Raw genomic sequence first — 16,142 nt, 5'->3', positions numbered from 1 at the left:
CCTAAAAAGGATGAGGACGGTAGCAGGTGAGTATAATACCAGGATTGGGGTGGCAGGCAATTTACATTTAAAGCGCCACTCCAAAGCTGTAAAAAAATATAAACTCTAGAGTACTTGCTTTAAGAATAAAAAGGGGCAGGTAATGAAGTGGCACCACAAAGTCCTGACCTCCATCCAATAGAAATTTTATGGGTAGAACTATAAAAGCATCTGCAGTTAGTGAGACCTGTGTTACACCTGCTCTGTCAGGAGGAATGAGCAAAATTACAACATGGTATTGTGAGAAGCTTGTGGAAGACTACACAAAATGTGTGACCCTTGTTTGATGATTCAAAGGCAAAGCTACCAAATACTAATCACATGTATGCAAACCCCTGAGCTGTTGGGAATGTGATCAAAGAAATAAAAGCCAAACTAAATCATTGCCTTGTAGTATTCTGACATATAGTAGTGATTCTAACATATCTAAGCCAAGGACTGTGATAGGCTTACATATAAAGAATGGAAAAATTGAAGTTTAAAAAATGTGATTCAGATGTATGTAACCTTGTGACTTCAGCTGTATATATTTATGTAAGGGGTACTGTTTCCCCTTGTGGAGAGTAACATGCATGGCATGAATGTGTGAGGAGACTTATTAGCCTTATGAGTCTCCTCACAGAGGCATTCCAGGCATGTAATTCTGAACAAGGGGAAACATTACCCCATAGATCCCAGGCAGAAGCTTCTCATACAGTCGTATCAAATATCATCATTTGAACTGATGAGTAGCAACACCACAAACCCCTGTGTCTGCAAATTGAAATTTTGGTTTGGCTTTTATTCTAAGGTTGAACTAGATGGACTAGGTCTTTTTTCAACCTATGTATCTAAGTCATATGACAAGGCTCGTTAAGGGGTTGATACTGATTTTTAGGATTGCTACTTCCAATAGGTGGCGCTACAGTTCAAGTCCTCTTCCTCTCCTAAGAGGCAATTGATAGAAATATACCATATTTATCGGATTATAAGACGCACTTTTCCTCCCAAATATTTGGGAGGAAAGTGAGGGATGAGATTTATAATCTGAATGTAGCTTACCAGGGTGGTGGAGAGGGGTCGCAAGAGGCCAGGGGAATGCGGAGGTGCTGTGCAGGGGCTGCGGTGGCTGTGCAGCGGCTTCAGCGGTTGTGCGTGGTCTGCAGCCACTGTGCGGGGTCTCTGGCGGCTGCTGCTGAGGCGGCTGTGCGGTGTCTGCAGCGGCTGTGCGGGGTCTCCGGCGGCTGCAGCGGCTGTGTATTGTCTGAGAGGGATCTCCGGCTGCTGGACTGGCGCTGCGAGTCAGGCGGTGAGGACTTCAAATAATGCCACTCGGAGTCTGTGCGTGCACAGATGGAGCTCTCGGCTCAAGCTCTCATCTTCGCAGTCGCCACCTCTGGCCCACTGATCTGCCTCCAGTGAATTTCAGGAAAATGGCGCCCGGAGGTGGCGCTTGCGCAGATGAGATCTCGGCTTGCCATTGAGCCTAGAGCTAAATCTGCGCTGACTCCGGGAGCCATTTCTTTTAAGCCCTCACCACGTCCAGACGCCACAGTAGCTGCCCGAGCATGGCAGCCTGAGCCTCCGCCGCAGCCCGAGCCCCAGCCTCCACCGCAGCCCCAGCCTTTGTTGCTGAACCAGCACAACCTACAGTTTCTGGGACACCCACCACCCCTGCCTCCTGTGACTCCTCCACCACCACTAATGCGCCCTCCGGTAAGACACCACGGGATTACAAGACGGACCCCATTTTTTTTCTTCACCTTTTTTTGCTCTGAACTTGGGGTGCGTCTTATAATCCGGTGCGTTTGATTATAAGATGCACCGTATAAAACGAAAAATACGGTAAATATTTATGTATAATTGCTCAATTAATTTAGAATTTCCAACAAATCGGCAAACTGATGCCTACTTAGGCTCAAAGATGCTGCCAAATTATCTGTGTAATATGAATTATTAAGCCCGTAGGTGGACTACGTTCGGGTGTCCGTCTGCAGAAATGTATATGTGCAAAAAATGGCACAAAACAGAGCACACGCTAACGCAGTGCGCTCCATAGCAGTGAATGGCCCTGTCAGGCGCATGCATCCGGAACACGCTTTGCAGAGTGGGGGAGGGGCGGTTCGGACGGATGCTCTGACGGGACCTGTGAGCGGAAGGTAAAACGCAATGTGAAAGGGGCCTAAGGGCAGCGAGAGAGACATTACTCACCTGTTCACACTATTGGAAGTGCTTCCAGTTTTCTCTTTGTTTGTTGTATCTTATATGGAGTAATGACCTTTTGACAGGCTGAGCAGTCCAGTCACCACCTTGCCTATTAGCCCCAGGTGTGTTTCACTTTTAAGAGGGGGAGGGTCACTCGCCGCCCTTACAATAAGGTTGTTAGACAGAGGCAGCATAGAGTAGGACCCAGCATAATGAGGTTGCTGTGATGTGGCTGCTGGGCAGGTATTGACATGGCCATTCTGATATGCCAAACACCTCAAAAAACATTTTCTAGGTTGCTGTTAGTGTTTTAAATCTTTTGTCATTATAGTGTGTGGCCGTTTTTCTTTTTATATCCAGATGGATGGATAGATAGATAGAGGAATAGATAGAGGGATAGATAAATAGATAGATAGAGGGATATGTGGCGCCCCTGAGGCTTCCGTCGCCACAGGAACATTGCACCCCAGCCAGCGGTGTGACGTCCCATTCTGGGTAAGGAAAGGAGTGAACGTCGGTACTCGGGCAAATCTACACTACACCCATTGTTAGGTACACACTGGGACCAGGGACAGTGGCAGCAACCCTCCCATGCTGCATGCTGGGAGGGGCCGTAAGACCCATCCCTGCTCCTATAGGGTAGATCATAGCAACTGGGTAGGTGGGAGGAGCCAGCCGAGTGTAGAGAGAGAAGGAAGGTCTAGTGGAGAGAGTTGAGGAGAGAGAGTTTGCGGGAGGCAGAGAAGGGAGCTGAGGATAGAGCTCTAGTCAGACAGGAGCAAGGAAAGAACGAGACGCTTCCTGGTGAAGACCCTGGGACTCAGAGGGTCCAGGTGACACCAAGCAGAGGAAGAGAAGGGATTCCAGGGCCACAGATAGCTTTTGAGCTGGTGGCCTGTTCCACAAAGTCATTCGGTGGAGGGATCAAGCTGCAACAGGGGACGGTCCCTAGAAACCGAAGGAGTGAAAAATCATCTCCAACAGTAAAAACCGAGGCCCAGGGAAAGTTGCAAACTCCCCGGGCCACAGCCCACAGCAGAACCTTCAGAAAGGGGGTAAATAACCGACAGGCGAGCCCCCGGCCCGGAGGCTGTAGTGGAGGCCGAGCCAGGTTCATCCAACAAGGGCAAGGCTTAAGGAGACAGCTGAAGACAGAGACACTTTAGAAGAGGGTACCGGCTTTCATTCCAAGATCTACCCAGGATTGGCGGAGGTCCCTGACAGTGGGTTCCAGCTGCCCAAAGGCACCAGTGTGCTGCAGCCCAGGAAATGTGAGTGAAGTCCTTGGAATTGCACCCTCTGGTGTTGTCTCAGTTATTGCCGCCTGCATAGACTTCCATCACACCATAGACTCTCACGAGCACTAACTGTTGCCCCAGGGTACCGCTCCACCTGTGGGGAGCAGGACCATCCAAGCTGCCATACCACCAGCCCCGGAGGCCTCATACAGGAGCGGCGGCTTAATAGCCGCAAACCACAGGTGGCGTCACGAAAATACAAACTTTAATCAACCCCACTGAAGCCATATTTAATTGACACCCACCAGGGTTTCAGAGTCGGGCCCAGCCACCACTGACTACCCCCGGACTAGTCCGGCCCGGCATCGGGTGTCCCATAGCCCTGGGGTGGGCGAGTCAACTTTGGCGTCACGAACAGGATTTCGTGCCCGGTCCCACCGGGTACTGTGCGCCTGCAGAAACTGTGCTTAAAAGACTGTGTCATTGTGAAAACCGCCGCCATTACAGCTTGCAAAGCGCGGGAAGAAGGGGGGCGTGCCAGAAGAAAGGGCGCAAAGAGAAGCCCCGCCCCCTTGGTCTTGGCCAAGAAGCGCGAAGAAGTGCCCGCCATGGTGAGCGGAGGAGAGAGAGATGGCGCCTAGAGAAGCTGGCCGGCTGGCAGAAAAAGTCTAAATGCCAGACCAGCAGGCCAAGAAGATGTACTGGATTGTGAGCGGAGCAGTGCCGGCGGTGATGGCCTGGGTGCCAGTCTGGTGACAAGCGCTGGTGCAGCCCCCGGCCCCGCCTCCAAGAGGGGAAAGGGTGCAGCTGAGTGGCGTGGTCGAGCATCCAGCCAGAGCAGCAGCAAACAAGAACCAGGCAGAAAGCATGGCCGAGCATCTGCAGCTGAGCACCCCAGGGAGCCAACAGATGGGTCCCCTGCTGGACCTGCTCCGCGATGAAGTGGAGCTGCTCACCCGGAGGCTGAGCGAAGTGAAAGCGGAGGTGGAGAAGCGAATCGAGCATGAAGCTGGAGGGTTGAGTGCCGAGGAGGAGCGGCAGGCACCCCATGTTGTGGGCCACTGTGAGCAGGCCATCGTAGAGCACCCGGGTAAGCTGTACGCCGCCCCTGTCCGTCCAGACCCAGGGCACTATGTAGCGCCACCGCCCAGCCCTCCTGCCGGCTTGCAGGAGGCGTCCACTGAACGCAGCAAGGCCACAGCAGGCCCAGGAGCCCCCGGCAGCGCAGAACGCTCCCTGAACCCAGCGGGCCCCGATGATCTGGTGGGCCCCTTGCCAAGCCCTCCTACAGACTTGCTGGGTGCATACTCACCTGGGGTGAATTGGGATGCCGCTCCGGTCCGCGACCCGGGACTGGCCCGTCCCCTGCGCCCGGCCGCAACCCCGCTAGCAACAGAACTCACCTGCGCTCGCCAAGTGGAGCGGTTCCAGCAGGAACAGGAGCTCCGGGAAGAGAAATGGAGGGCAGTGGAGGCGTCCAACCTGGCCTCCAAGGCACAGATCCGAAAAGCCCGCAAAGGATCCCAGGGTCCAGTGAGAAGGGGCCAGGTCATCGACTTCAGGCAGGAAGGTGGCTGGGGCTTTATCCGGGAGCCCGGTTTGGGCAAGGACGTGTTTGTGGCCCGCCGCGACATCGAGGAGCATCTGACCAGAGGCCACCCAGGGCGCGATGTTAAGCCTGGCGACATGGTGGAATACACCAGGCTGATGGGGAGCCGTGGCTGGTATGCCCTGAGTGTCCACGTCTTGCGGGAGGAAACCTCACTGGAGGGGCCAGAGTGGCGCCGTACCACCGGTAACCCCTTGCAAGCCAGCAGCCCCGCGCCAGCCAGTAACCCTCTGCGAGCCAGCAGCACCATGCCAGCGTGCAGTACCGCCTCAGCATGCAGCCCCACTGCAGAGCAGACCCGGGCTGCAGAACCTTCCAACAGGCCTGTTACAGCCACGCAGGAGACCCAAACCCTGATCTCCTCGGCCTACTTGTTGCCTGGGGCAATGCCGGAGTGGGATCCTCGCATCTATCCCCGCAAGTAAGAGTGAAGAGAAAGAAGACCTGAACTGTATATAGCCCCTGTCTGCCCCTCATCCCTTTCTGAAGACGTCCCTTTTGTATTGCCCTAATGTGCTTTTTCAAGATGACACCCTTTCCCGCCTTACTGCCCCTTGTACTTTTTGAAGATGTCACACCCCCCTTTTTGTTTGTATGTTACCGGGCCACTGGACTGGAATGTGGTCCCCGGTGAATGTATATGTGTCCTGTGTTACCAGGCCACTGGACTTAGTGGCTGGTTTTGTCTTTGCTTTTTTCCCCCTTTTAATGTTGAAAAGACGTTTTGGGCCACTGGACTATGTGTGGTCAGAAGATCATAATGTAATTAGTTGCACCTGTTGTGCCCCCTACCAGAATTATGGTAGAAGTGCCAAACCGTGCAATGGACTGGAAGTGCACACTTAGAGTTTTACTTTATAAGAATGTTTGCAACGTTAAAGTATCTGCGCCTTCCATAAAGGGAAGAAAAGTTTTACAGTTTTACAGTTATGCATAACAAAAATTTTGCAATTCCTTCCACAATTTTCTGTTATTTTTCAGCCCGAGGACGTGCTGGGATTCGCTGTGGGGGAGTTTGGCGCCCCTGAGGCTTCCGTCGCCACAGGAACATTGCACCCCAGCCAGCGGTGTGACGTCCCATTCTGGGTAAGGAAAGGAGTAAACGCCGGTACTCAGGCAAATCTACACTACACCCATTGTTAGGTACACACTGGGACCAGGAACAGTGGCAGCAACCCTCCCATGCTGCATGCTGGGAGGGGCCGTAAGACCCATCCCTGCTCCTATAGGGTAGATCATAGCAACTGGGTAGGTGGGAGGAGCCAGACAAGTGTAGAGAGAGAAGGAAGGTCTAGTGGAGAGAGTTGAGGAGAGAGAGTTTGCGGGAGGCAGAGAAGGGAGCTGAGGATAGAGCTCTAGTCAGACAGGAGCAAGGAAAGAAAGAGACGCTTCCTGGTGAAGACCCTGGGACTCAGAGGGTCCAGGTGACACCAAGCAGAGGAAGAGAAGGGATTCCAGGGCCACAGATAGCTTTTGAGCTGATGGCCTGTTCCACAAAGTCATTCGGTGGAGGGATCAAGCTGCAACAGGGGACAGTCCCTAGAAACCGAAGGAGTGGAAAATCATCTCCAACAGTAAAAACCGAGGCCCAGGGAAAGTTGCAAACTCCCCGGGCCACAGCCCACAGCAGAACCTTCAGAAAGGGGGTAAATAACCTACAGGCGAGCCCCCAGCCCGGAGGCTGTAGTGGAGGCTGAGCCAGGTTCATCCAACAAGGGCAAGGCTTAAGGAGACAGCTGAAGACAGAGACACTTTAGAAGAGGGTACCGGCTTTCATTCCAAGATCTACCCAGGATTGGCGGAGGTCCCTGACAGTGGGTTCCAGCCGCCCAGAGGCACAAGTGTGCTGCAGCCCAGGAAATGTGAGTAAAGACCTTGGAATTGCACCCTCTGGTGTTGTCTCAGTTATTGCCGCCTGCATAGACTTCCATCACACCATAGACTCTCACGAGCACCAACTGTTGCCCCAGGGTACCGCTCCACCTGTGGGGAGCAGGACCATCCAAGCTGCCATACCACCAGCCCCGGAGGCCTCATACAGCAGCGGCGGCTTAATAGCCGCAAACCACAGGTGGCGTCACGATAATACAAACTTTAATCAACCCCACTGAAGCCATATTTAATTGACACCCACCAGGGTCTCGGAGTCGGGCCCAGCCACCACTGACTACCCCCGGACTAGTCCGGCCCGGCACCGGGTGTCCCATAGCCCTGGGGTGGGCAAGTCAGATAGATAGGTAGATAGAGGGATAGATAGATAGATAGATAGATAGATAGATAGATCAATAGATCGATAGATAGGATAGATCCTAGTTTTTCGTGTACACTCAGCAGTTTCATGTTGCTCATCTTTTATTGCTTTTCACAGCTTATGTAATGTTTTTCAGTACACAGTGCCCTCCTGCCCCCTAGTGGTGTTTTCTGTCAGATTCATCTTTTTTTTATTCTTAATTTCGTCATTACAGTCTGAAACTCATTTCCAAGGAAAAAAAACGCAGCATGCATGATTTGCCTCAGAGAATCAGAAGGCACTGATGGCCATTCAAGTCTATGGCTTCATAAAAAAATGTAATTGTACTTGGATGACATCCAAGTGTGGCCCGATTTTCACAGGCTGACAGAATGGAGAAGATAGAGGAAATACGGCCTTGAGAACCCAGCCCTATATATATTCTTCCAGCATATTTTCCCCATATCCTCCATTCTTACCAATACGCTACATGCTGCTGGCTAATCTGTTGTGGATACATAACCTATGGCACTGTGGCATCTGAACATATACTATATATTGGTTAATATTTGTTCTTGTTTTGGGGTTTTTTCACAAGAGATCTATTACAATGGTTAGTTTACCGATTGTTAACATTAATACATCAGATATACATCAATGTAATATATACGGGGTTTTTTACATCTATTCCAGATTGACTGAGAATGGCAGAAAGTCATGAATAAAATCTTTCTAACTGACATTCCTCTACATAAGAAATACCACGCATATTAATAAATCTTACTTAAGAGGTAATTTGACAATGTTATAAGTATGTTGTGAGTAAAATAAGGTTAATGCTAAAGTTGAGCAAAAAGATTCCCAGGACCCTGGTCCAGCAGCTACGGATGTAGTCCGTGGCCTCCAGATAGGAGCTGTCACAATAGGTATGGGGGAGTTCCAAGCAAACAGCGAAAGGGAAGGGAAGGGTAACCCTGCATCTAGGGAAGGGGGAGATGGTAACCCCTGACTAAACCTACCATTTGTCCCTGGGATCCCTCACCACCCTAGATGGGTTGCTCACCTATGCGCCAAGCTGGATGCCTGACCCTAAATATCCCTAGTGCTAGACCTCAAATAGGGAACAGGTTGGATAAGCTCTTCGTCAACCCCACTAAACACTAAAGAAGACAACAAGGGGAAAATGCAAGAACTACTTATCCACAGATGACTCAGGTAGAAGTTCGGCAAAGTTTCTGCCATGATACCACAGAAGAGTACAAGCCACCTACTTGCAACCAGAGCTTGAATGAACTGGATAATATCGCCAGCACAAATCCAGGGGAGATGGGGGTATTTAAGCATAAGGAGAATACTGATAATCAGCAGTTGGACAGAAGTAGAGCTATGCTGGGTTCTAAAGTGGAAGAGATGAAAACCCAGCAAGAAAGCTACCTAGTACAATGAATACTAACAGCAAGAACAATAGAAAGTCAGGGAGCATTTTGCGCAGCCAAACGCTGTGACCTTCTATTGCCAGAAAGCACATGACTGTCTGTCACCCGTGACACACCCGTGACAGGAGCCCAGTGTACCTCTTCACCTAGTAGGCCGGGTGCGACATTGTCATTGTGGCGTGTTATATCTACGATGTCACTCCTGGGCCTGCTAATGAGAACAAGTGTCGGGGATGGCGACAGGTAGGAGAAAATTTGATGGGCTGAACAGGCTACCAACATGGATGCTGGTTCACGGACCTGCAAATCTGTTTGCTCAACACTAGGAAGTGCTAATAACTGTACATACAGTGACTTGCGAAAGTATTCGGCCCCCTTGAATTTTTCAACCTTTTTCCACATTTCAGGCTTCAAACATTAATATAAAAAATTAAAATTTTATGGTGAAGAATCAACAAGTGGAGCACAATTGTGAAGTTGAACAAAATTTATTGCTTATTTTAAACTATTATAAAAAATAATAAACAAAAAAGTGGGGCATGCAATATTATTCGTCCCCTTTAAGTTGTTTGAGATTAAATTTTTGAGCGACCGCTGGGTCTTGGTAGATTTGCAGTGGTATGATACTCCTTCCATTTCAATATGATCGCTTGCACAGTGCTCCTTGGGATGTTTAAAATTGTGGAAATCTTTTGTAACCAAATCCAACTTTAAAATTCTCCACAACAGCTTCACGGACCTGCCTGTTGTGTTCCTTGGTCTTCATGATGCTATCTGCGCTTTATACAGAACACTGAGACTATTACAGAGCAGGTGCATTTATATGGAGACTTGCTTACACACAGGTGGATTATATTTATCATCATCAGTCATTTAGGACAACATTGAATCATTCAGAGATCCTCAATGAACTTCGGGAGTGAGTTTGTTGCACTGAAAGTAAAGGTGATGAATAATATTGCACGCCACAATTTTCAGTTTATTATTTTTTACAAAAGTTTAAAATAAGCAATAAATTTCGTTCAACTTCACAATTGTGTCCCACTTGTTGTTGATTCTTCACCATAACATTAAATTTTTTATCTTTATGTCTGAAGCCTGAAATGTGGGAAAAGGATCAAAAATTCAAGGGGGGGGGCGCAAATACTTTCGCAAGGCACTGTAAGTGTGTAGTTTCCATTCACAAATGTGGGTTACATACTCACCTCCTCATTAGCTGCCAGACCAGGGCCAGTGTGAGTGTGCGGTTCCCTTCATGTAGGTCATTGCCACATATACCCACTAAAGAGAACTTTGCCTTGTGCTTTCCCAGGTCTACAGCATAATTGCAATTCTCTATCTAGAAAAATGAAAACATACATAATTAAGTAGTAGAAACTAGAAGAAAAATATTTTGATCATTTTGGGTGCTGTAAACTTTGTAAACCAAGATAATAGTATAAACTTGGAACTTAGGGGCCCCAATGGAAAATCTATAGCAGGGCTTATTTACCAAGTGCCATTTATAATACTCCCTTTTTATATGAGTCAGTGGGCCCTTTGGGGTCCCTAAGTGATGAAAGACCTCTGTCCTCTGAAAGTGCCAATTAGCTACCCAAAAGATAGCTTGCCACATACCCGCGTACACAATGGCACCCTACTCGCAACTCAACAGAGAAAAGATGAGGCACACTAATGACTTTCCTCCAGCTCTGACATCCAACAAAGGCTGACCATATACTTTAGACATCTGCGCCCAAAATATTACACAAGGACTCAGAATAAGCCATCAGCACACACCTTCTTCATATGTCCACCAAGAGCTGAAAATGGTCGTTTATTTACACGGCCCCAGTCGACCGGGACTCGTGTCCGTTCGTAGAGCTGGAAGATCACCAGAGCATCACTTAAATCACTAGAAATAAAGGGAATAAAGGCTGATGCAGTTCACATGCATTAACCGGACAATAAATAATGAAATCAGTGTAATAGTACTCGCTCAGGCAATGCATGGATCCATATACACAGATAAGAGGAGCATTCAGTACCTGTACATATGGTTGACATGAGGGTTCACACCCAGTGAATTCATCCAGTTGCGGAATGTCCTTTCCTCATTGGTTTCTCCTGTATTTATGAATGATAAATAACAATATATAACACATTACTGGGAATGCATAAGCCCCATCATGCGCTCCAATGGGGCAGAGTAACCCCAGTGTTTCTACACAGCTACAATTACATGTAACCTGGGGGGTTATTAAATGTTTTCTCTGAGTAAATGGAACTGAGCTGCAATACCAGGCGCAACCACTATAACATGCATGGCGCTGTGTCTAGCAAACACAAGAAAATTTGGTGCCTACAATAAAGGGGTTGTCCAGTCTAAAATGACAAGTCTACAGCCCCTCTATGTCCCTCTATGTGCATGCAGACAAATGAATCCTCACATCACACACGGTGTGTTGTGAGGATTCTCCGGTGTCAGACCTGGGAATGGCCATCACATGGCCGCGAGAATGCCATATGTATACCCCCAGCCAGAATCAAACTAGATGGACTCAGAGTGAGTCTGCATTTGGTCAGCTTCTAGCCAGGAGTATGCTAGATAACTCTAACATTTCCATGAACGATGATATTGTTATATAAACTACAAGCAGCTATTGTATACTAAACTTTAGTATATATATACACACACATATACATACCATATATATTCATTTATATAGCGCTATTAATGCCACAGCGCTTTACATACATTGGCAACACTGTCCCCATTGGGGCTCACAATCTAAATTCCCTATCAGTATGTCTTTGGAGTGTGGGAAGAAACTGGAGTACCCGGAGGAAGCCCACGCAAACAAGGAGAGAACATATAAACTCCTTACATATGTTGCCCTTGGTGGGATTTGAACCCAGGACCCCAGCGCTGCAAGGCTGCAGTGCTGGGGTCCACTGAGCCACCGTGCCGCCCACTATAAATAGGTGCCATTTAATTAAGGCGCTTATACCAAAATTCTGGCACTTAATAAGTCATAATATTTTTGCGGAACTCAGAAGTTGCTCAGAAATGTTGGTCAATTTGGCATTTACACACCAGTCTTAGGCAGTTATGCCAATATAGGAGCAGCATGGCTATGCCGTCCACTAAATTCATGAAAAGTTAAGCCAACTTAAGTGGTGTAGCTTACTCCCGCAATGTACTCCAATCACTGAAAAGATTACATTTGTAGTGGCAGCTCATGTCACTTAACAGATGCACCTAATTTATTAAGTAGCGTGTACCTCTTATATATTAAGGCATGGTACTCCAGTGAGTCCCTTCATTAAGACTTGACATGGGCACCACCAGTCCTAATGAATCAGCCCCGGATTTGGGGCTTTTTAAACTGTCAACGGCACACATCATCACTGCAGCCAATCACTAAGCTCAGCGGCCCATGCCTTCTACATTGGCAGAGCCACTTAGCTCTGTCATTGGCAGCAGCGGTGATGTAAGCTGTTGATGTGACATCGATGTGCAGCCAAAAGGTGCTGGATCTAGGGAAGCAGAGAAGTATCTGATTCTGTTATTTTACAACAGTTTTATCATTTGGGGAACCCTTTTTTAGTAAAAAACCTAAATCTAAAATTATACACAACATATAAATATTGTAGCCAATACCTATGTAAGATTTAAGTAGGAGTTTTGCAGAGATAAGGTTGACCTTCAGTCATTTAGTGATCATGCTTTATGCAATAGAATAAGTGTGATGTCATTACCGAAGGCCAAACGAGAGAAACTAGGGGGAGCTAAGGTGATTAATGCTCAGATTGTTATTTTATTCCTCTCTAAACTTTCAGTAAAAAAATGAGGGGGTCTTTTCTCATTCATGGCTAACACTACTCAGCACTGTCAAGAATTAAGCATTCACCTCATAAGAATCTCAGAATTGCATGCAAAGTGTAGGTCTAGATTCACGAACAGGCAATAACAACAACAAATACACAAACACTAGCAGCTAAGGGCTCATTCAGAGGACCGTACAGTCTGTTCAGTTCAGTTCCTATTTTTTGTGGACCTACTGACAGGACCATCTTTTCAATATGTTCGGTGTAGGATTGGATGGCACACGGAAGCACTTCCGTGTGCATATGTTCCTACAAAAAAACACAATGGATGCCGTATGTCCGTTCCGTTATTATAGAACATGTCCTATTCTGTTCCGTCATAGCGGACTATGACTCAATTCAAGTCAATGGGTCCGCAAAATCCCTGGAAGTCGCACTGAAGCACTTCCATGTGATCTCTGTCGGGTGCACCTGCAGTCTGTATCTCGCTCCCGGGCCAGCCCCGCAGCTGCTTGCACTGAAGTGTGTCAGCATCTGCCCGCGCTGCAGTGTCAGCAGCTGCGGGGATGATGAGCACCGACATTAGGAGGTTAGTAAAGTTCATTACCTGCTGTGATGAAGTCTGCTGCACTCCTGACTTCAGCACTCGTCACTTACTTCCATGCCCGCTGTGTACTCATATCAAGTCTCACGAGCGGCCCGAGACTGTGACTACCGGTGATGTCACAGGCTCACGCGAGACTTCTCTTCTGAACGCGGCGGACAATGGATGTCAGTGACGAGCACTGACGCCAGGAGTGCAGTGGTGTACATCACCGCAGGTAATGTACTTAGCTAACCTCCTGAAGTCAGCGCTGGTCATGCCCTGCAGTGACCTGGGCTGACCTAATAATATTAGCTCAGGCCAGTGCACTGTTCTCCCAGCCAATGGGGAACATTCTGTTCTTCCTTGACTGGGACAGCGAGTATGGATCATCGTGGGACCCCCCCCCTTATTGGATTATGCTGGACCCGGATTTGTTTTTTCTTTCCAATAAATTGGTGAAAGAGAGAATGTGTTGGGGAGTGTTTTTTCAAATAAAAATTTGTTTGTCATCTATTTTTTTTTTTATTACTGACTGGTTTAGTGATGTTGAGTATCTTATAGACGCCGTGACATCAATAACCTCTGGGCTTTTGCCACCGCACCAGGGTATTTGGGATTGAGCCGGGTAAAGTCCCAGGACTGTCACATCTAATGGATGCAGCAATTCCGGCTGGCTGATATTTTTAGGCTGGGGAGCTTCCAATAACGTGGATCTCCCCAGCCTGAGAATACTGGCCAGCAGCTGTGAGGCTTTATCTTGGCTGGTATCAAAATTGGGGGGGACCACACGACGTTTTTTTAATGATTTATTGCACTGTACGATATAGAACGGCCCACCAGCAGCTGTGATTGGTTGCAGTCAGACAGTTGTCACTCAGTGTGAGTGCGTGTCTGACTGTAACCAATCACAGATGGGGGGGAAGTGAATATGTATGAGCCTAAGGAGCAGCCAATTAGGGGAGAACAAAGAGCTGCTGCGAGAGCAGTGTGACAGCCGCGCCAGTGATCGGTGAGTATGTAGTGCTTGCTCCTACCCCTTTGCACCAGATTCTGTTCCTGATAGACTTTATATGGGGACCAGCATCTGGCCCCCATATGGACTGTATGTAACTCTCCTTCCGTTTCTTTTGCAATCCGCAAAAAAAGGAGGAAGTCACACGGACTGTATACTGAACAGAACGGGACAGATGCGGTTGTCACACGGATGCCACATGGATGCATCCGTGGAAAAACAGGCCCATTTTTTGCAGACTGCAAAAACGGAACGCTCGTGTGAATGTAGCCTAAAGCTGGCCATACACATGCACTAGCTGTATGATGAATGCTTCTTCAGCCAACTGTTCTCTCCCAATCACCCAATACTCATGAGCACACAGCTCGGCTGAGCGTTCTTGCCATATTTCTTTGATAGATGCTTATCTGATAGAGAACAAAAGGATCTGGTATTTTAATTTAAATTCTTTGATATTTATGTCCTCTGATATCATGTTCTGAGAGAAATATTTTTGTTTTTTCTGGACCAGATAAGTATCACAAGTGCTCGGACGTGTCATCCATGAAATAAGAACACAAAGAGTTGGCTCCCTTCACTGCATGATGTGTGCAGGCACCACAGTGAGTGTTATTTCCAGTATCTGAGTGGTTCTCCTGGGGGATAAAAATAATGTTTTTGGTTGTAGTGTGTCAACAAAAAGAAAACCTTGCCCTCCCCCGGAAATGCTCTGTTTATGGCTGGCTGTATGTGAGCCGAGAGCTAAACTACCTAATCAGTGACTTCCATTACACTCGTTACTTTCAGAGTGTCTGACTTGCTCGACTCTAGTAATGAGCACCCGAGCATTTCAGTGCTCGCCCATCACTAGTTATTATAAATGGAAACGGATGGTGCCAGGTGGATCCCAGTGACTATAACACGGTCCTTTGGATTTCTGTATGGTATCCAGCCTTTGATGGGAAAAATAGTGCTGTTTGCTGTACAATTTTCCCAGCTGTTTGACAATTCTGCATTAGAGGCTCTGAGGTTCTGCGAGGCAAGGCTTTGATGAAGATGTGACTTTTTGTCGAACAATCAATATAGCGTATGAACAAATTAATTATGACATATATTAAATAGGAAAATGTGTGTATTTTATAATTAGGATTCTATTCAATATTAAAACAGATTCACATTTTGCCTGTTGACAAATATATATCAACCTGTCTAATATCCCACAATCTGTGTAGTGCAACGACTGAACTTGTCATTATACAGGAACGCATGTATAAGTCACATATCCACCCTCAATATTGTGACTGGTATCAGAAAGTGATCTAAATAGTTGATAATCCAAAAATATTAAAACCTATCTCCACTGATATATTCCACTATATGGACCCATGGTGTCTGGCAGACACAAATTTTTAGCTTCCTAGATCCTTGTGAGTAGAATCTGGAGTGGGAACAGGGACATTGGGATGTGCTCCAGTTTAATGCAAAATTTAGTGTTTTAGGTGGAGTTAGGTTTTATCTTTCAAACCAAATGTATCATGCAAAGGTACAGTCACACACAGCAAAGCCAATCTACTTCAATAAAATCAGAATATACCGTACCTATCACATATGTGAGTGTGAAATCTTGGGTTCACAGATTAAATGGAAAAACATCAGAACGGTTAAAGACACTTGTTTAAAAGAGCTGTACATCTTCACTCCTAAGACAAAATAATCCTCGCGATTTAAGATGGCATAATATCTAATATGGTACCTATACTGTATATATCCGTTGTGGCATGCTCCATTACAAAGGTATTTTTTATATATTTTGCTTGCTTATAGAACACTGACATATTCTGCAGCGTTGTACATACATTGTCATCACTCACGGTCCCCATTGAGGCTCACAACATAAATTTTCGATCAATATGTCTGTTTGGAGACACGGGGAGAACAACCAAATCCTGCAGATGTTGTTCTTGATGGTAATTAAAGAGGTTGTCCACTACTTTTACATTGATGGCCTATCCTAAAGCA

General features: G+C 47.2%; 1 protein-coding gene across 4 annotated transcripts in view; it reads right to left on the bottom strand.

Moving 5' to 3' along the window:
- PLS1 (plastin 1) overlaps nt 1-16,142 on the bottom strand; it is a 179,094-nt gene that overhangs the window by 22,948 nt on the left and 140,004 nt on the right. For all 4 annotated transcript variants that reach the window (XM_075338598.1, XM_075338597.1, XM_075338600.1 and 1 more), the window contains 3 exons: nt 10,764-10,842; nt 10,516-10,630; nt 9,942-10,075 (listed from right to left, as the gene is read on the bottom strand). In XM_075338598.1, the coding sequence (XP_075194713.1) occupies nt 9,942-10,075; nt 10,516-10,630; nt 10,764-10,842 (328 nt within the window). The remainder of the gene's footprint in view (nt 1-9,941; nt 10,076-10,515; nt 10,631-10,763; nt 10,843-16,142) is intronic.

The sequence above is a fragment of the Anomaloglossus baeobatrachus genome, chromosome 3 (genome assembly GCF_048569485.1).
Source record: "Anomaloglossus baeobatrachus isolate aAnoBae1 chromosome 3, aAnoBae1.hap1, whole genome shotgun sequence".
In the NCBI taxonomy this organism is placed as follows: domain Eukaryota; kingdom Metazoa; phylum Chordata; class Amphibia; order Anura; family Aromobatidae; genus Anomaloglossus; species Anomaloglossus baeobatrachus.
Note: the sequence above shows the minus strand (reverse complement) of the source record. Positions and strands in the feature narration are given on the sequence as shown.